Source organism: Dermacentor albipictus, chromosome 5, assembly GCF_038994185.2.
Source record: "Dermacentor albipictus isolate Rhodes 1998 colony chromosome 5, USDA_Dalb.pri_finalv2, whole genome shotgun sequence".
In the NCBI taxonomy this organism is placed as follows: Eukaryota; Metazoa; Arthropoda; class Arachnida; order Ixodida; family Ixodidae; genus Dermacentor; species Dermacentor albipictus.
Genome location: NC_091825.1, coordinates 134,631,832 through 134,653,490, shown reverse-complemented (window position 1 = coordinate 134,653,490; position 21,659 = coordinate 134,631,832). Strand labels below are relative to the sequence as shown.

Here is a 21,659-nt window from a genome sequence, read left to right as displayed (position 1 = left end):
CCTTGCTTGACGCACTTAATGATGCCAGCAACCAACGGTTGTAGCCGGCTTGTGCAGTTGGGCAGAAAAAAAACAACCTTTATGTTCCTCAGGCTGGACGTATCGGGTGGGTGGCACGGTGCGTTGTCCACGAAAAAAAAATATTTTCCTCGCCTTAGCACCCATTTTGTTATCCAGCTGCTGCAAAAAATTGCTGAAGAACGAAGACGTCATCCGCACCTTTTTGTTGAAGTTGTAGCTGCACGGCAGCTTCTTCAAGTTCTTAAAGCACCATGGCTGTGCAAACTTTCCAACAACGAGCACGGGCTGCCTCTCAGAACTGTCCTCGTTAGCACAGTATGGTGCCACCACAAGCTCTTCACTACGCTTGCCACCATGACAGCTGTCACCCTTAAACGCAAGGGTTTGCTCGGGCTGCATCCGCTAAAAAATACCACTCTCATCGGTGTTGAAAACGTCGCAGGGCTTGTATGCAGCAATCATCCTGGCAGCGACTCTATCCACTCGTTCCCCATTGAAACGTCCACGGAAGTGCTTTCTCCACAGGAGCCGCTGTGCACAATCCTGTTTCGTTTTTTTTAAGCGATACAGCCACCCGTTCGATGCCTGAAAGTCGTCGATGCCCAGATGCAATGCCACAAGGTCCGCCTTTTCTTTTAGAATGGCGCCATCAACGTTGATCGCAGAGCTCCGTGCATGATGTAGCCACTTGACGAGAACTTTTTTAAACTTCTCATGCTGTCCTCCTTTTGCCGCTTTCCGCTTGAGCCAGAACTTGTTCGCATTACGCAATATCACCACTTTGTTTGCCAGGATCATTTTAAGTGAAGATTCGGGTATCTGAAGGTCCCGGGCAATGCTGGCTTTCGTGGCTCCATGCTGATTTTCCGCTTCCTCGATAATATTGAGCTTATCGCCGAGCGACAGAACTGTCCGCTTTCAGGAAATCGTGCGTCGTGTTGCTCCACACAACTCAAAACCTCTGCTGCACACTGGTCGCTAGGATTACAGCGAAGAACAAGTGCGATAAACCTAGGCCCCTCCGCGCTACCTTGTCGGCGGTCTGCTGCTGGAAACTGGAAGGAAAGAAACACTTCCCCAACGCGATGAGAGGTGATGCCACCGAGAAGAGAGGGCGAAAGTGATTGTGGAGAAGAAAAGGCACTATTTCAGCACAGCGGGCGTCGCGGGCGGCTGCTGGTGGGGGGAGAGAAACGCTTCCTCAACGTGATGAGAGGCAACGCCACCGAGAGGGAGAAAGTGATTGTGGAGAAGAAAAGGTGCTATTTCAGCACAGCGAGCGTCGCGGGCAACTGCTGGTGGGGGAGAGAGAAACGAACGATGAGACAAGGCAGGGAAGAAAGCTGCGCCAGAGCAAACTAGTCAAGCGGTGTCAAGCGCTGTCAAGGTGACATGCGAAGGCGCTGTCGCTATCCTGTCGGTTCGAGGGTCGATTGCGCGGGGTTAAGTCGAACAATTGTTTGCACGCTGAGTTTGTCGGTGCCACCGACAAGAAAGCTTGTTGCAGCAAGACAACTGGCGCTCGGCGTTTACGTCATTGTCCGCCTGGTATGATAAAATGGTTTCGATGACCCACTGTACTGAATAAATGATAAATCATTGGCATGAGCGTCTTGTCGGTCTTGCGTCGACCTAGTGTTACTGCACCCTAAACGAGTGCATGAAGTCAGGCACGCGCTGCCAGCACCAGCAATTGAAGATCGACGCTGCAAGAGGAATTCATCAACAACGTGATGTTTAGGTGCCACCCAAGTGTAACGCGCGCAGTTTTTTGTTAGGTTTGCTAGCCATCAATGAAAGCCCTGGCTCACGGCGCAGTCCAGACCACTTGGATGAAGCCCTAGCTACTTTATGCTCAAAAGTGGAGTTGCAGTCTTACGCTGGGCAGGTTTTCGGCACGGCACCGACGTCGAGCTACCAGCGGAGTTTCAATGCGGTACACGGCATGGTACACGCATGCGGAGAGATGGAGCGAGGAAAGAGACCTGCGGCACTTTTCTTTCGTCCACCGTTCTGTCCCGCGCTTCGCGAGGGTCGTCGTATAATGTGGGTCAGGCATAAAACTGCATCGGATAATCGGGGTTTTTAATGCATTGCTTCTATGGGGACTTCGCCGGGACTGTGCTAATCTGTCATAAAACCCAGGTCGTCGCAAAACCGGGGGACATACAACTGGGGTTCCACTGTACAGGCAATAAATTTTCAAGTTTTTTTTATCAAACAGTTTAATAGACAAAACATGTCATATCTTCATATGGTGTCCATTTTTATGGCCTCGAAGAGGCCATAAAAGTGAACACCATATGATACAGCATGCCTTGAACAATTATTCAATTTCTACAGAGCTCCTATTGAATTACAACTTCCCACTTTAGTGAAGCAAGCAGTCAGTATATAATGGAAGTAGTTGAGCCAGAAAAGCAATAACACTTGGCTGAAGTGCAAGACAACTGCTGTTTTATCAGCCATAAAAAGTTTATTGAAGACGTTTCTGCAAGCCTCCTAAGCCACCCTAACCAAGAGGAAGTGTAGCGAAGACAAATGCTGTGTGCTGCTGCTGCACTGCCATCCTCGTGCCAAGAGCAGAGCTTATCATGTACTACCTGCCAAAGGTGTGGAGCCAAAGATCAAGGTGGATGCGTAGCAGGGAACAGCAGAGACAGTTGGCGAGAGATTCTCCTGTTTGTGACAGCAGGGACTTAAGGTCAGGCGCAGTGGCGATGCTCAAGCGGGCTTTGTTGAGCACAGAAGCGTGCTGCGTGAGAAAGTGTCTGTGGAGCTCATCAAATATTTGGCAAGGATCAACAATCTCAACAACAGTGCCAGTGTTCCTGGACGGGAGCATATCAAAACGTGTTGTTGGCAATGCAATTTATGACGTGATGTACCTTGTCTGTCACCATCATTGATGTATTGAGACGTGTACAGAGGCTGGCTGACAATGTCCTCCGTGTACCTGTTGAATGTCTCACCAGGTTGCTGGGACTGGCTTTACAGGCATTGTTCTGGGCAAAGTTTACACGTGGTAGGATGGCCAAAGTCTTTCTTAAAGTTAGATTTGAGGGTGGCTCACATGTGAAGATAGGCTTTGTGGTTTCAGAACCACAGATTAGCCAGACCCATTAAGTAAATGATGACAATTGTTGAGCTTCATGGTGACAACTATAGCTTTGTGGTGTGGTCCCATTTGTCATGGGTGCTTGCTCATTTGTAAGATGACAGCTAAACTTTCACATTGTAATCGGTGCCACCAGTGAAGATGGCAGGATACAACTGACGCAAAGCATCGGCACAAACAAGGGCTGGCAAAGCTAGCAGAGGAGTCTCACTGGCATTGACAGGCATGATGGATGGCTGAGTTTGGCTGTGTAATTCCATGGTGAACAGAAACTGTGGCACTTTCGTCAAATATGAGGCAAGTGAATAACTGCATACAGAACCATTTGCATCAAGGTTTCAAGGCTCCAAAGCCACAACCTTATGCCCTTTGCAAAGGGATGGGGATGGGCTGCAGCACATAGCAGTCGTCTTCCCTACAGAAGCTTTAGCTCTAACCCAGCTTGTCTTAACACATGCCAAGCACTGAAATGCACTGAAATGCTCTTATTTGGCTACTGTTGAATTATTTTGAATAAAATTTGCTGCACTTAAAAGATGTGAAAGATTAATTGGCCTTGTGCTGCCAACTGCTAGCCTTCTGGTTGGCTCAGATCGCAGAGCAACCACCTGCAAAAAGTGTTGGCTCTGGTACAATCCCTGGACGAGAACAAGTTTTTCTTCAACTGTGAAGCCTTTATACAAAGGAAACCCATGTGAGCTTCCCTTGTAGCTTCTTGCTATTCTCTAGTAGATGAAGATTTTTTCATTTCATGACACTCCTTCTGTCTTGCAGTCTTGTAGAATTGATTTATTTAACATAAGAGTGTTTTTCCATGCCACCCCTTTTATAATGAAACTGCAGCTGGGATTCCGAATTGGAATCTTGCACTGAAGCAGCAGAGCACCACACTCACTAGGCCATTTAAGTGGGTAAACACAAGGAACTCTAAGGCCTGCCCGGGAGGCCAGCTTACCAGAAGCCGATGATGAGTACAAGTGCCCCTATCATAGCCACCAGCTGGACATAGAACCAGTTTTTGATGAGGTAGGCAACCAGTGCCAGCACCAGGTAGCCTGTGGCCCAGCCGAATTCATAAGCCAGGCCAAAGAAGGACCGTGTGGTTGGACCCGTTACCTCCATCACTGCATTGGAAGAAGTCGTTTTATGTGGTAGCCGTATTGGTACTAATGGTGCCATACTAGTACATATTCTAGTACTACGAAGATACTGCTATTGCATGCATGAAGTCACGTTGGTTGCTCACCAACAGACAGGGAAAGTTGCCAACCACTGGCCAAGAAAAAAAAATCAATATTTACGAAAATAGGTGGGTAAAATCTTGTGTTTGCATACACAAACATTTGAGTCACTTGCATTTCAAGCATTTATTGCATACTTTTGTATGCTATATCATACTAATAAAATACTATTGCATTTTATTTATTTGCTGGAGGGTATATATTATTTAAGTGAATCAGCTGCTACCAAACATGACACCAAAGAAGACTCTTCATGTCCTCTCTCATAACAAAACATTTTATTGCAATGAATGCAATTCAGCCAAGGAGTATGTTCCGTCTACCTTACATATTTTGCTACTTTAGATTTAATGGTTGCATCTAACTAGCATGTGCTTGTACAGCTGAACATGTATAAACAGGGTAAATATGTAAATATTTTTCAGCACACTGGACATCACAACAATTCTTTTAAAATGTTTAATCCAATTTTCTAGATAATGGCCTGCAGAGAAGACAATGTGTTTGCACTGGAAGTGCATAATCAACTGCAGTCGGTGTCAGTAAATCTGTGATAATCACCGAGTAACTCAGTAAGAGTTACTCATTGTCACTAATTCACATTTAATTTACTTGTGCTAGGACACATGTAGCAATTGCAGAATTGTAGCCAGTCATTGGCATATCCAGCTTGTAGGGAGTCTCAATTGCAACTAGCACCAATTTCGAGATATGTATCCCAAGATCAGCAACAACATGCATCAGTGTTCCGCATAGCTTTTTCCCACAGCACTTAAGGAAGGCTTTGTGTGAAAATGATATCAGGATTGCCAATGCATTTCTCTGCAGGTTTGGAGTAATGTACATTGAAACTGGGGCTGTGCACTATTTGCGCTGTACTATAAACATTTACAAACGCTGCTGATTCCTGATGTATGTGTAGCTCTGAAATCATTAATGAACAGCTGCACGTATGCCGTCATACACTGCTACTGATGCTTACACTACAAGTCACACTTGTGGGGTTCTCACCTGTGCTCTTGGGACAAAGCAACGACAACACAGTAGTGGAAACAATCACAAGGGCATTTACTGTACCTTTCATAGATCGATGCCGGCTAGCCGAGTTGCTATCCACAAAACATGCCGATGGGCGCGCGACAAATCGCGGAAGTCCGACTCACCACGACCGGATAACGAGCAAATATGTTCACCCCATGCTGGACACCAACGCCTGGTCATTCGCGCGTACGGTCATGTGAACGGTGGCGTGTTCGAACGATGGTGTTCGTCCATTCCGAGGTAGGCCTCACGAGACGGTCTCACAGAAGCATGGATCGGCGCACGAGCAGAACGTCTGTGCCGCTCGCCGACCGCGAGCCAAAAGAGGAAGAGCTTTCTCCTTTTTGCGCCCAAGTAACCCCGCTGTTAGGTGGCATATTGCAGAGCCACACTCGCGCCATCTCTCGCAATGCACTTCAACCAGACCAACTGCTGCTGGCACCAATCTGCGCGGCGAAGCCGAATTACAGGAGACGGGAGCTACGCGGGAAAACAACATATCAGGGGACACGTGAAAGTCGCGCATGCCCCCACGCTTGAACCTGCCAAGATGTGAACAACTAACTATTGGGCTGAAATGAAAGACGAATAGGAGAGAGAGAAAAAAAAAGAAAGCAAAGCTGCAAATTACTGATCCTATTTTTGACAATGTATGTATGTGTCAGAATGATGTGATTTATTTGTTCAGATGCAGAGTTTTGGTAGCAGAGCACCTTTAGTGACCAATTTCACAAAGGTGCCACATGGCAGCTTTGACCAACTGAGTGCAAGAGGTGTTTTACTTCCGGTTGTTATTTCATCGTGTTTATGCGTTGCAGTTCAGCCTGCCAAAACACATACTTTTGTGCTGCATGGTAGTGCAATTTTTCAGATTCAAGCCATGAAATGCTGGCACACTTACACAGAACGAATGATGTGGCGCCCACTCCAGAAACGCCAAGTGAGACGAAATAGCGCAGGGAAATGAAGGTGATGAAGGTCCGGGAGAGGAGTGTTGAGAAGCCAGCAGTGAGCAGAATGGAAAGGGCAATGCATATCACTGTGCGTCTTCCCACCCTGTAAATGTGCCAGGCACCAGGTCACACATTTTGTATAAAAGTGACTCGCCGGTATGCCCACACACATGTTGCCAGGAACAGAGTAGTTCTGAACCTCAAAACAAGAGATTTTCAATTCAGAAGAACTGGGGCAAAGCAAGCAAGAAAACAAGGTCATGCTAAAGTAGCAAAAGCACTTAATGTGTGTACACAGTTATCAAATGTCCTTCAATATAATCTGAGCACATCATTAACCTCCTAGCAGAACACCCAATCGTCTACTGCTAAAGCAACAAGCACAAAAATTTAGTGCAAGTCAGAAGGTGAAGGGAGCTACATTTTGCTGTTGAAGCTGTATAAAAGAAACTGCACAGCACAGTAATGAAGTGCTTATTGACGCTGCTGCTCGGCAAATTACTGCATCAGCTTTTTACCTTTTGCATGTCTCTGATCTAAAGCAGATAAGCATAATGCCAAGCCAACATTGTGCCAATAAAATTCAAACAGCGCTAGACGACAGGACCAGAAAGAGGAGGAGACAAACACGGCACTGAACACGGCACTCCTCCTCTTTCTGGTCCTGTCGTCTAGCGCTGTTTGAATTTTATTGTTACCATGGAACACTAACTCGTCCGATCTGCCGCCTTTCTGCAACATTGTGCTGCTCATTCATCATACACCACAAGAGTTCAAACACAAGAAAGAAAGAAATCAGCACTCCAGCTATTGTTAGTCAAGGCAAAGTGACTTACATATTTGGATGAAAGTACAGAAGCCCTTTAGAGTTAGAACTGTGTATCTATGATATCGCAATTCTAGTGGTTGCATCTGAGCAAGATCAGCAGACAGGTCGCTTTAGAAATATACCTTGAGCAAAGTATACTCTCTGTCCTTGCATGCAAAATTAATGAAAACTGCACGTGCCACTGAGAACAACATGCACTTGAGAAGAGTTCCTTTGCTGTAGCATTTAAGAGCTGCAATTACTGTGCTTGTCAAAGAAACACCTAGAACCATTTCCCCAAGCCTTCAGCAAGTAAAAAACTTAACATTTACAAGGCACAAGGCAAGGTAGGTTCTTCACCTGTCAGAGAGTTGTCCAAAAATGATCATGGATGTCATGTAGCCTGCCATGTACACAGATTGGCTGAGAGAGATAAGCCAGCTGCTTGAACACACGAGATCCCACTGCGTGATACCATCGCCACGACATGCACTTTCACAAAGTGAACACATGGAAGCACAGTGCCAGCCAGCAGAGATATGCAGGGCTGCTGTGCTCCAGGGCATGCCTACAATGCAGCAGCGCATAGCACTAGTGCTATCAAGCAAATATTCAGAACAGGCACCTATGGCATCTGTCAGATGCATGCGGGTCAAGATTCACACATGCTAAGCAGTTGCTGATGTGTGTGGCAGCATTACCACAGCACTTCTCGTTCCTGTGCAACCTTGATGAGTGGTTCTATAGAATAAATGCGACAGATAACTACCAGAGAAACCAGGGGCAAATGTAATAGTCAGGGGTGGTGTGGCTGACCATTTCTGAAGAGACAGGCACTGCAGTTGATTCCGACCATGAATCAGACTTGTTTTAATGATGTACATGAAGGAACAATCTGACAAAACTTATTTCTAGATCCACTACACTGCAACACTGGATATTTACACGATAGTAAGAGAATCACAATCAGTAAAACCACTGGATACAGGCTTTTGCCGACCAAGTTAGCTACCACTCACTTCAAGGGTTGGTGCTGCTTTGCAGATGTGGTGATGGTGTGTAGATTAAATAGCTTTAGTGATTAGTACATGACAGTTATTTATTGGGTGACAGTCACTTTTTAATCCAGTTGTAAAGGGATAAGGATTCCTTAGCAGTGATGGCTCTGTTGACTTCGCAAATACCTTCCGGTCCCTGTTTGAGATCGACTGCTACAAAAGTTTATAGGGCGAGTGCCACATGAACTCAACATTATTTTATGCCTGGCTCCCTCATACTGAAAGTCGTGTGCATACTTTTGACATGGAGCATACCAGACCAACTTTCACAGACCTAGCTAAAGGCACACTCTGCTATCGCTCATACGTACTTAGTTGTAAAAATTTATATGCAGCACTGAAGTCACATGCGATTATCAGTGTGTCATGTACAAGTGAATGTATGAAACAAGAACGAACTCAGATCTACAGCATGTAGCGAGGGTAGTGAACTAAGAAAGTATTTTACTTGGCAATAAGGTGGACAAATTGCAGTGTGCTCTTTCACAGATGCAGTGGTGAGGTTGCACCATGCAACAGCCAGAATCATGCACTGCATCACACTACTGTTGAAAGGTGGCTAAAACATCTGTAGCATAAGTAATGATCCTCTCACAATGAGACTTTCAATAGTTTTAGATGGCTGGGAAATGTGTGTTAACCGAACAAAATAAAAAGAATGCTGTCACATGCCTTTCATTGCAAAAGCATAGCAATTTTTAATATCCAAATATCCAAAAATAAGAGAGGTAAAGAAAATGAAACAACAGCAAACACATTCCTCTATTAGCACACAATAAGCAACATGACTGCAGTTCAGACAGTTGTGCAGAAGGTGAAAGGCGTTCTAAATACTACTGAAAAACAACAGACATTAACAACCTATTTATTTGTGCAAAATGGAATGTGTTCTCTGCTGACGTAGAAGATAGAGAAAAAGCCTGCAGAGATGTATGCGAAGCCAAGCAACTTGTACATCAAAGACGGAAAAGCTGTATAATGGAGTTCTCAAACCTTGCAGAAGTCCTAGGTGTCTGTTTTGCCAATGCGAGAAATCTACCAAAGACTTTGCAAATGCTTTGCTATATCCGATGCAATTTCTTTGCTAAGCACAAGTCATTTCAAATGCTTCACTATACCCGTTTAGCATTTTTGCACTCTCTGGTACGTCAGACCCATGTTCCTGTAAGCTGTGCTTGCTCCATTCTATAATGTGCCTGTGCACCCTCGGTACCAAACACCCTGCCATGCACTGTCGCCACCGTACTTTCTACATTATAATAGTGTTAGTTGGAGAAGTTGGTGTGGTTGCCTATTTGGGACAAAAGTGCAGCAATGCGTGGATGTCGTATCAGGGCCTTATACATTAAAAAGAATATGAAAGCATGCATCAGCCAGGATAACATGATAGACAATTCGGCACAAGTAATGCCAGTGTCTATAAGAAACGGCATTACTGCAACTGGTTCAAGACAGCATGCTTGGCACAGAGTCAAGGTGATCGAGTCCAATGCAGTATTCGAAGCCAGTCATCTGAGCATAATCGATTCCGGACATCCACCGAATTCCTTTCAAGTGGATATGCCTTGCAGTCTCACCGTCTACAATTTGTAAATTGCAATACATAATAAGGTCATTGCGATTGCAATAAGGTAATTAGTTAAAACTACATTAGTGAATTTTTGTTAATTATTGCTAATTACTTGACATGTATTTTGATTTATTTTGCAAGTAATATCCACCTCTTCAAGTAGACCAACTTAAGGACAAGCATCGTGCTGTCTGCTACAAGCAACAATAAAAAAAATGCTTATCTTCTTCATAGAAACGCATAGTCACTACTTAGATCAAGAACCATCTATTCGTGGCAGAACAGCTGGCACGAATAGCGAGCCATAAGCAGACAAGCCATAAGCGAGCCATAAGCAGACGCAAGAAAAAAACAAGTGTGGCTTGCAAAGTGCAGCTTTGGCCTTCACTGCACTACTATGAACAACATGCATGCACTATGTGCCAATTTCTGCTATTAAGAAGAAGCTTTAGCTCGCGCCCAACTCTGATGTGACCTATTCAAATAGATGTAAAATGCAAAAACGTATTTCTTAGATAACCCCTGGACCGATTTTAATGAAATTTATTGCATTTGAAAGAGAAAGCTAAATTCTAGTGACTGCTGGAAGCGAAATTTCGATTTAAGGCCTGAATACTGTTAAAAAAGATTTTCAAAAATTTGTAAGTTCGAAAAAAAAAGAACAGTAGCACGGAGTTTACAAATTAATAGCTCTGCATCAATAACAGATAGCATGGTTCTGTAAATGGCATTCATTAGATCACGCAAAGCGGACAAATTTTATATGTATATTTATATCTTATGTGAATTTGTTATGTTGTGTACAGGGGTTCTGCAAAAGCCGTATTTCCATATTACTGATTTATTCTAGATTAATGTGTAAGACATCAACTTTGTCCGCTTTAGATGTACCATCAGATGTAATTCATAAAATTGTGATATAATTTTTTCCTTGCCGAGTTACAGAGCAGTAAACTTGATAGTTTCATTTTCTTAAAATTTTCAATTTTTGTCAATTTTTAATAAAAAAATTAACGGCCTAAATAAAAAATCCGAAACCAACAGTCACTAGATCTTACATTTTTTTTAAGTGCAACAAACCTCATCAAATTTGCTGCAGTGGTTGCCGGGAAAAACGAACTAGATGTGGAGCTGCTACCCAAATCAGCAAATCTGGGGTAAAAAATAATCTTAAGCTACTGTTACCTAAATGCACATGGACACAGCTGCTACTGGGTTGGAAGTGGTGCATTTTCTAGTTTTCAGCAATGTTACTTTCCTGCTAGTGGTACCCGTGCGCATTACATGTCAGCACTTCCAAGACTGACTTTGACAGCTTTCTATGAAAGAGGGTTTTGGATTCTGCAGCACACATGTTTCAACAAGTGCAACAATGGGTAGCTTTAACACATATGCTGCACGAAACTGCAGCACAGGAGCACTCTGGCAGATGAAATGAGGTCAAAGCCGATTGAAGAGCTGCAGCAGATACAAAGCAAAGCTGTACTATGAGAAAAAAGAACTCCCTGAAATGACTAGGTAATGTTACAAATACTCAAAAACTAGAGGACATTTCACAATGTGTAGTGGCTGAAAGGACACTTCTCCATTCATCAGACCACTGCTATGGCTGCTATGACCGCCAAGCAAGTGTTTTTTATGGCAGCGGTAGCCCACCTACAAATTTGCCTCTGTAGTCACCCCCAAACATTTGTCTTTCTCAGTGCTTTCGTTTGTGTGATATTATCCTGTTGCCTGCTTGCATAGGTACAATGGAAAAAGATTAGCACAAGTGACCAGAGGCCAGGGCAGTGAAATTGAAATACACAGCACTGTTGTGCAGTAAGAGGCTAGTGGCAAGGTCATTGAGCTGTTATATTCGCAGCACAGGGGAGGTTGGCAGTTATCTACTACAGCATGCGAGCAATCACGAATACATATTACAATCTTTTGGTTTCACTTTTGGTATGCTGACCGGCCGTCAAAGCGAAAAACAATCTAATTGAAGCTGTAACTACCTGCTGAACTACCTTTGAGACAGTTTGCCACTCTTACTATCTGCTAGTCGTCAGCTGCAGTGCTGCATGTGGCAATATTACTGCTCCAATCGCTGTTAACTTGTGCTTAGATTTTTGCTGCTGTGCTGTACAAATGGGGAGTTTATTCTGCCAGTGCACGTCTTTCTCCATTGAAGCAAAACTTTCTAACTACTGCTCACTTCTGGGAACTAGTTTCCTTTCAACCAACATGCTCACCTGATCAACAATGGTGTTCTTGTAAATAGAGCGGTCATACTCCCAGGAGTTGCAGCTCACCGTGGCATTGGTTTCAAAATCGTACCTCTGGCACTGGCTGTAGCGCTCGACGCCTTGTCTTGTCTCCTTGGGAATTGCCAGCTCCTTCCACTCCTCATCCGTCATGTTTTCATAGCCATGGCCAGCAGGCCTTGCACACCAGTGGTCAATCTTTGGTGCCACAGCAGTGATAATGAGGTTGTGGTATGCCCCAAACATGCTGATTGTGACAGCAAAGAGGAACACGATCCGTTGGAATGGACCATATGCCCCAAAGATGCTGGTCAGCTCAACTTTCTCCTCTTTGAGCATGGCTTTGTGTGTGGTTGAGCCTCCGTTGCAGATGGTCTCTACTAACTGCTCGCTCTCTTCCGCACTTCCGTCCCCTGCTCCAGGGGACCTGTAAATAGGGAAGGATGGCAATGCTTGAATACAGAATAAAAAATCAATGGGCTAGCTGTTTCGACATCTTTCTTGTGGAGAAAGAACGCTGGACACTTCCACAATTTTTGTTCACATAGAATGCTAAATGCCTGCACCATATAGACCAAATAGTTCCACAGACTAAATGCTCCCATTCAGTGAAGTACAATACAAACAAGTGCTAGTAATTTTCTGCATACAGCACAGACTAGACCTCACAAGTGCATTGTAGACTTCTATAATTCGTTTTGACTACACTTACAGAGAACTGTATGTGGCAGATGGTGAAAGGTCACTTTTTCAGAAGGATAACTTGAGTGCGACATTGCTTCCACTTTGAGTCACAACTTGCAATTAGCGAATTCTCAAAGTTCCACTTATTAGGTTATTAATGACTTTAGGGCCCATTTTGCAACTGCAGAAGCAAATCTGGCCAGTGTTTGTGATATGTCCTTTCAGAAAGACCTAGCTAGCACCACTTTCAAGATCTCTTCCCCTAAAATATTTCATGAAATGTATTGATGTTCCACAGTCAATTCACACAATTCACAAGGAAGGTTTCAATGCAAAATTATATGTGTAATGTGAAGGTATTTCAAAATAAATTGTAGTCTCTTCACACTACACTATAGTTTATAGATGGATATCTTGAAACACAAGGTACTGTGACTGCTATGTGAACGTGCCTAGAGTCCTCTCTCACATCAATTCCACATTCACAATATGCACCTTTAAGTATTAATTCCGAATAATAATTTTATTTATCGGTCATATAATTGTGTATTGTAATTTTTTGCATGTGTAATGTCTGCCTCTATCATTAATCTGCTGAACTGGCAGAATTGTGTTGCATCCATGAGAAGATCTTTAAAAGAAAGCTGTCAGTGTAGCTTACAAACTGCCAACACTCATAAATATTTGTGACCAGTCAGGTATAATATGCATATGGTTGAAGACACTAGAAAAGGTGAGAACACACATCTAGGGAAGCACACAATGTAAGCAAAATGAAACAGAAACATTGTATTGGCAACGAGAAAAGCTCAGGTAAAGATGAATTTAAAATTTGTGGACTACAAATGGCATGAAATAAATGAGCACATTTCAGTGATTACTCCAGCTCCAAAATATCTTTATGAGACAGCAGTGGCTCACTTAAACTCTGTCCAATGCCAGCAAAATTGCATAATGCATCTGTAATTCAATGCAAACTGCCAAACTGTATGCATGATGACACACTGAAAATGAGAACAGTGGTGGAAGCTCGAGTACGACATAATGATGATGATGGTGGCAGCATGATGGCACAGCAACACATGCCATAGCATAAAAGAATGGATGGTGAGAGTTGACCATTTTTTAAGATCTTAAATGCTGTTACAGTAAAATGTTGCATGCAATGTCCAACACTGGTGACATGATGACAGTACGAAGACAACATCATGACATACGGAGCGCAACAAAGCACGCTCTAGTGGAGTGGAATAGGCCCGTTTTGAGATTTGAACTGTTGCAATAAAATTTTGCATATGCTGGTCTCTATCATATGTTAACTAATGTGTGGATCATGGCACAATGACACTGCAATGTAATGGAACAGAGAGGTAGATAGAGCAAACTACTTTCAGCTTGATGTAGAGTACCCTTAAGTGCTGTAGCAATATTAAAAATAAAATATGCATTGAATATATAAACTGGACCTACCGCCCAGACATGCCATGAAGAGCACTCTAGCAGCTGAACTAATAGCTGTAGCTGTCCTTCCGTTTACTTTTATGGAATGTTAATGCATATATACCACAGCCTTGAAGGTGTTAACCGTCTTAACTCGGGGCAATGTTGGTCAGGAATTGTGGCCCTTCTGCAGTCTACATGCTGAACCCTGGAGAAAATTGTCGCCTTCCAACAAACCAATCGAAAAAAAAAAGAACAGATGCTGCTGAAATCATCAACTGCACAGAGTGGAATGCCCAATGAGAGTGCCTCATAAAGTGACGTACGGAACCACAACAGTACCTCAGTGGCTATGGCATTGCGCTGCCAAGTTCAAGGTTGTGGGTATGATCCCTGCCACAGCAGCTGCATTTCAATGGGAGTGGAATGCAAAAATGCTCGTGTAGTTCGATTTGGGCACATGCTAAATAACCTCAGGAGGGTCAAAATTAATCTGGTGTCACCCACTATGGTGAGCCTCATAATCATATTGCATTTTTGATGCATAAAATCCCAGCATTAAATAAAAAAATTTTTGAATGAAACATGTAGCTGGCATCATTAAATGCTTAACATTGACGAATCGATAAATGAGGTTCAATTTGCTTTACATGTAAACTTGAACAACCTAATAGGATAATGCTGTTGTAATGTCCTGTCGTACTGCATGGAGCATAAAAGATCATTATTCAACCAAATTGAGTGTTACTGAATAACTCGCATACAGTGAGCCTGCAGCCCCCCAAACCAACAAAAAAATTTCAGCTCCGGGCATCAGTGGTGTTATATGCACATGGTATTCTTTCCCTCCAGTCACTTACAACTCCCTCAGTGCATGATCAAGTATCCTTGCGATGGACCCTTTCTTCTCAATGCATTTTGTTCCACAATTCTTCTCACTTGTTATCAAAAACGTGACTTCTAATAGCACTGGATGATACTTTGATAAGACAGTGCACTCTTTCATGTTCATAAGCAGACTGTGTGCCTGGATATTGGAGTGCAAACATACTGTAAAAAAATTCCTTGGCAAAACTTTGCCAAAACAGGGCACCCAAGAGATGGTTATGTGCTACAGATGATAAGGTACATTTTAATGTCCCACTAACAGATGTCAACACAAAACAGCGGTACCATTCCAAAAAAAAAAAAAGGTGATATTACGGAAAACCACGTTTGCACATACAGCAGTAACAGACAGCTTTACCACAGCATAGACTTACTGCGGCAGATTTGTATGGAAGATGTAGATGTGAGGCACAATGCCGACGGTGACCCCATATGACACTGTTTTTCAAAACAGTGCACAGAAATTGCATCTGTGTTCCACTTAACCACTCAGGTAAAGGTGTCAGCAGTGCCACAATCGCCACGAAGCTAATTTTGTCAATTTTCTAGCATGTTGTTTTTATAACTTTCTAACGGTCTAGCATGTTGTAGTTTTTCACAGCATCTCTAGATGTTGCTACTATTACTGCTGTTTTTGGCAAGTCCTCAGTCACTTCGAGATGTTTACATTGGTACATTCATGCTATGCTGAAACTACCCACTGTGAATTCATGCATGAGAAAAGATGGAGTGCCTTGTATTCTAAGCAGAGGAGCAAAACGTGTGATGGCATGCTATCTACAACAATTTTATCTTCTCTAGCACTACTGCCTCAAAGGGTAACTGAAAAGTCTGCTTTGCATGGCATGTAAGTGTGTTATCTTACAGCATAGCCAAGGACTATGCTCGCTGCTTTGAAGTGGAGCTGCAGCGAGCATTTTACACACAAGCAGCAGACATTTCTGGAGAGCGCATACACTTCTGGAGAGTGCAAGGACAAACCCTTGTTCATCACAGCTCACATACTGCACGATCACTTCAGTGCTGTTTGAGTGCTTAATATTACTCCTGTCTTCAGCAAGCCATCTTGATGACAAATTTTAATGATAAGTGGCATTATCATTTAAAGTTTCATCATGTCAATTTTTGCCTTGGTTGCAGGATGCAAATGACGTACAAAGCAACTAAAACCTAACCCCTATATAGTGAAATATAATATGGTCTTAGTTATGGCCCCAACAGGATGTTCAGTTTTTGCACAGCTTTCCTTCTCAAAGGATATAAATTTCATAAGGAGGTTAAGTGAACAACTTGTGAAGAGACGAATGGTTGCATGACAACTATTAGTTTGAAAAGCTTCTACCTTAAACTGTGCCTAAACATTAATGTGCACCCATGCACAGGAAGGAAAACTGCCAACCAGAAGCAGAAAACCTATTAGCATTCATCATTTATGCATTAAAGTCGTGTAACAACAGTGAACTGCTTTTTCTGGTTGCAGCAATGTCATGCTGTTACAAGCACTGTTAAAAATTGTCAAGGTTGGTTCTCCGGTCATGTCATCAGTTGCATTTGAACTGGAGGCAGAAGGGTGCCATGACGATTCTTTAATATGTAATGCTGCATTGATACTTCATACACACAGCGCTCCGATGCAAAGTAAAAAAAAAAAGGATAAGCAAGAAACAACATGCACTCATGTTCTTACTCATCTGCTCCAAGTCTGATCAGCAATATGTCAGCGACCGGTGAATTGACATGAAAAACTCATCACTGTGCTTACCATTCTGTATGCCTATCTGTATCTCTTCCTGCCTTTTAATGAACTATATTATATCTCCCTATTTGTACAGATGTCACCTAAACCCCTGAGGCCAAACAACTGCCTTCAATTTCCCTACGATTCCACCTGATAGTGCCAGCATGATTAACTTATTCACCATGTTCTTGAACAGTTTATATAGCACAACATTTTTCGAGTTCTTTATTAATCTGATTTGCTCTCTTAGGATGGCATTAAATGTTGTGCAGTAATGCAGAATCTGGTTTCATGTTACAAGTCCTTGCGACGAAGATCATAGAGCATGGTACAACAATACAGTACATAAAGATACATGGAAATATGACAATGTATGCCATATTCACTTAACTTCAATGTGCCATGAGCGAGCACAGTTGCTGAAAGATCAGGCCATGCTCACAGTATATTAGATAATTTGTAAGGTTACCTTCAATTGAAGCAAAAATTTGCCGACTACATTGATCAAAATTTTTTCTTTGGAGATTTCTTAAAAGAAGCACAAGTGGTGATGCGGACAAAGCATCACCAAAAACAAATGTTTTCTTTTTCTTTTGTTCTTAGCACAATATTCAATCAAAAATAGTTTGACAAGTCCAGTGGTAACGACATAAAAAAATTTTGCGCCACAATATGACGCACTTCTGCTGTGAGAGAAGTGAATTTTTAAGTAATCTGTCAAAAATGTGCCGCAGAAACTAACGACGATCGATACGCGCCGTTTTCTGAATTCTTTCTCGTTTCTGTGCTGATTTTTTTTTTCTTTATGTGTCTAATATTTCCTCTTTCACAGGAAAAGAACTAAGCGGGTAATGTCAGCTTCCAGACTAAATATCGACGGGTTGGCGCTATCAAGAAAAGAAGCTATTTGAAAGTTGAGTCCACGCGGTATGGGGCGTTTCAACGTGTTTACCTTTTATCGGCACATCTGAGAGGCCCTCCTTGTAGTCTTGAAACAGCAAGTTTTCAAGGTACCGAAAGCACGCACTCATGATAAAGCTGACCCTTATACGCTGACCAAAGCTTTGCATAAAAGCAGCAACCAAAATACACCGTATGGTTTCTTTCATAAATAGAGCTGAAGTATGTAGGTGCGTTCTAACCGGTTTGAACGCGTGAACAGCGCTCATCCCAGATGCGCTGAGGCAAAGTTGCCCTGCGGGCATGATTACGTAGTACAAGAAAAAAAAAAAAAGAAGGAGGAAGAAAACTGCAGCGCACGATCACATAAAAACGAACAGAAACAGAAACAGGTTGTTTCGAAACATTATCCGAAGTACCAAGTTGTACTTGAAATGGAGTGTCAAGAATCTCGCATTCACAATCTGAGTCTTGCAAAACGTCGCAAACGTACGCCCGTATTTCAAAACTGCCTCAATGCGCAAATTAGCAGTGAAAAAAAAAAAAGTTTTCCCCTCAAACAAATATACTGAAAACAGAGTCACGTGATGAGTAAGTTTCCCGGTACGGACGAAGGCTATTTGCGTGGCCTTGATGTCGCACCACCACGCGAAATACACCGTTTACGCTTAAGTGTGAAAGCGAAAACTATTGCTAATCGCATTAATCGCTACTTCAGCAAAGCGAGACACCGAACAGTAGCTGAAACGAAAAGTGCAAGTTCACCTTCTAAACAGTGCGCTGGCTGTGCTTTGGAGGTTGTGTCAACCACATGAGGTAGCCGAGGTAGCTCTCTGACGGTTGGCGGGATAAGCGAACGGCGATCCAAACATCCGAAGCAAACCGGGTACCACGTGAGCAGGAAAGATAGCACATGTCAGGCACGCACGCTCCGTGGGTAACACATTTCGTCTACTGAGAGCGCTACGCGCGAGAAACAACACGGTAACACACTTGCAATTTACGTAAAGAGGTGGCGAAAGAAGAACGGAAAGGAAGCAAAGCGGCGGCGGCACGCTGTTGTAGCTGTGGAAACCGTGGAAACGTTGGATGGAGCGAAGGCGGAGCCCCTAGAACGACAGAACTTAAGAAGAGAAACTGCACCTTTCACAGTGCAACGAAAATAAATGCAGCGGTGGCGTTGTAAACTAAATTATGCGAGTGTGAAAGGGAGCTAGCAAAGAAAAAAGAAAAAAATAGACCTAAGATTAGGTTATAGAGGAAGAATGGTAGTATACACCGCACGGCGCTTTTCCTCTGAGGCGCCGCGTGTGGAAAAATTGTGCGAGAGCGCTGCGAGCGAACTAGAGTTAGGAAGCTTTCGTACACACACACGCCTCTGCACCGATTGCGTGCATACGCTCTTTATAATGGTGCTTTATTTCAACTACAAATTTACATTGACATATTTTTACTATGCATACATATTTGAGGCATGGGTGTAGCAACATGACGTCTTCAATTTTGCTGTCGTTGTCAAATGCGTCGTCTGCTAGCGAGCGCGCGTTCGTTGCGCGGACGCTGGTGGACGCCCAGTTTTCCTCGCAGAAAGTCTGTATAGTAAATTTTGTTATGGCTTTACTTGCTTTGGTGCGCCCGCGACTCTTGGAGACCTGTACCAATTGTAGTTTTAGCCAGGTGAACTGCTATTTTTAGCATTATTTTCTGGAAGTAACATGTCATTTTTCCACAGAAGTCGCCTATCTGCAACACGAAGCTACATAAGAAAATTTTATTAATATCCTGCCATTTTACGCGCGCTTCTTATTGGTGGAATATTGATCGGGGACACTGATCAAAGAAAACAATATTATTGTGAAATAAACCAGGCTTGGCGCGAAGAGATGCAAACGAAAATGCTCTTTAAGGCAAATCTATGGGTACATAATATACATCCACGATATATACGTAAGAGAAAAATTATCAAATATTCTAAATGCACTGATTGAAAAAGTGAAAACTTCCGACCGGAGTAAGCGTCGGAGTAAGTCTATACAAAAGTAATCTCCATAGCTTGTCAGGCGATCCCCTTCAAAGTGTCAGCAGGCGAAATGAAGTAGAAACATAGTCTAATAGAATGGTATTCGCTATTCAGATCATATGCGGCTTCAGAATGCACTGTTAAACATCTTGAGCCATTCCACTCTGTGAAGTGGTTGACCAGCGAAGCTGTTGAGCACATGACATGGAGGTGACAGATAATTTTGAACAAAGGTATCCGAACTCATTTATTGTCTTGATGGGTGGTCATCGTGACAGAAGGTACGCACACTTATTTATTGTCTTGATCGGTGGTCATTATTTCACCCGCAACTGCAATCACATTCTTTGATAATGTCAAATCGATGCACGTACGCCGCTGGGTGGTCGGTTGGGCCGGATATTGGTGTGGCATTGCAAGGGATATGACTGCAACACGGAACGCGTAAGCCGCTCCCTTTTCAGTACCGACACACCCACACTGAAATCACCGACAACGACTACAGGGGTAGTGTCATCGCAGCTTATTCACGCAAAGCGAGTATCCAAGAACGTTGCAGGACTATGAGTCATTTAATTTTTTTTTGCTTGCTTACGGGGGTATGAGCCATTGCTCATGGGGGTATGAGCCTCTGATGATGACAGTTTTCGTCAAGCTGTTCTGTATGTTGTGTGCGTGATTAGAAGTAATTTAAGCACTGTTCGTTTCACTTTGTAGAGTGCTTGTAGCCTCTGCCTCACGGGGCTATGAGTCATTGCATTTTTTGCCATTGATGATGATAGTCTTTCTTCACGCATAACAAAAATAGACGGAATCCTAGCCATATACAGCTTCGCTGTAAAATTATCGAATATCCGTTTATGTTCGAATGTAACACATAACAGCACTTTTAAAATCTCGGAGGTGAGGGGCCGATGCAAGTGAGGACTCTTATACCGAACGAATGATTGTGATATACTGGAGAGTCGTAGTTGTTGAGCAGAGGCACACCAATTGCTGGAAAATTAACGCACGGGTGCTAATTGGGTCTGCTGAACAAGTTCCTAGCTGTCATTCAATATAAACGCCCCGTTTTGGTGCAGCCTGTAAATCTGCTAACTTGATTCAGGCAAGAAAATTTTTTTTGGCAGTCTCACCATGCCTGCAACCATATAAAACTGGGCGCGCAATGTTGTACCACCCTTCTCTTCTTTAACGAACACAGCAGCTCTACAAATATATCTACGTGTATGTAAGGCATGCCATTTCTTTAATTGCTTCATTATTGTCCTTATGATGGGGCATCGAATAACTGAAAGCAGCCGTTTATAATATAGAAGCTGCTTAGCTTGGCGGACGTACAGTCGGGAACGGCATTACCTTTAGGTATGAAATGTAAGATAAGCGTAACATGTTTTCTCAGAAATCTGACTCGAGAATATTTTCTTCCGTTTACATCCCTGGAAAAAGTTGAATGACGCGCGCGCGCAGCTACTTTTCTTCTTATTAAACAAATTCTGGCGTTTTACGTCAGGCGATATCATTATGAAGAACCCTCTTCAATTCTCACCACCTCGGGTTCTTTAACGTGCACCTATCAGAAGTACACAAGTGTTTTTCGATTTTGTTCCCATGGAATTCCGCGACCTGGCTTGAACCCGTGAGCTCGAGCTTAGCAGTGCAACATCATATCCACTATGTGGCCACTAATTAGACCACCGCGCAGCTTTTTCTTTTTTTAAAGCATGGACTGGACAAAAATTTCGCACGGCTTACGGGCCAAAGAGTGGCATATATATATTGGCTAGCTAAAATTGTTTTCGGTGCCCGAGGTCCGACCACAATAAAGAAAGCCCGTACCAATTACTCCGCATTCTGTTACGCGAGGAAGACAGAAACATGAATGCAGTGTTGCACTGCAGTTTTTTTTTCTTTCTTTTCCTACAAGAATAAT

General features: G+C 43.1%; 1 protein-coding gene across 7 annotated transcripts in view; it reads right to left on the bottom strand.

Moving 5' to 3' along the window:
- The window catches only part of LOC135921272 (organic cation transporter protein-like), an 84,395-nt gene that overhangs the window by 18,922 nt on the left and 43,814 nt on the right, over window positions 1-21,659 (bottom strand). For 6 of the 7 annotated variants that reach the window (XM_065455587.2, XM_065455588.1, XM_065455586.1 and 3 more), the window contains exons 2-5: window positions 12,045-12,483; window positions 7,543-7,646; window positions 6,323-6,477; window positions 4,095-4,263 (exon numbers count right to left, since the gene is read on the bottom strand). In XM_065455587.2, the coding sequence (XP_065311659.1) occupies window positions 4,095-4,263; window positions 6,323-6,477; window positions 7,543-7,646; window positions 12,045-12,483 (867 nt within the window). Of the gene's footprint in view, window positions 1-4,094; window positions 4,264-6,322; window positions 6,478-7,542; window positions 7,647-12,044; window positions 12,484-18,471; window positions 18,870-21,659 lie in introns of those variants that run through there. The other variant, XM_065455590.1, reaches the window with a different exon arrangement.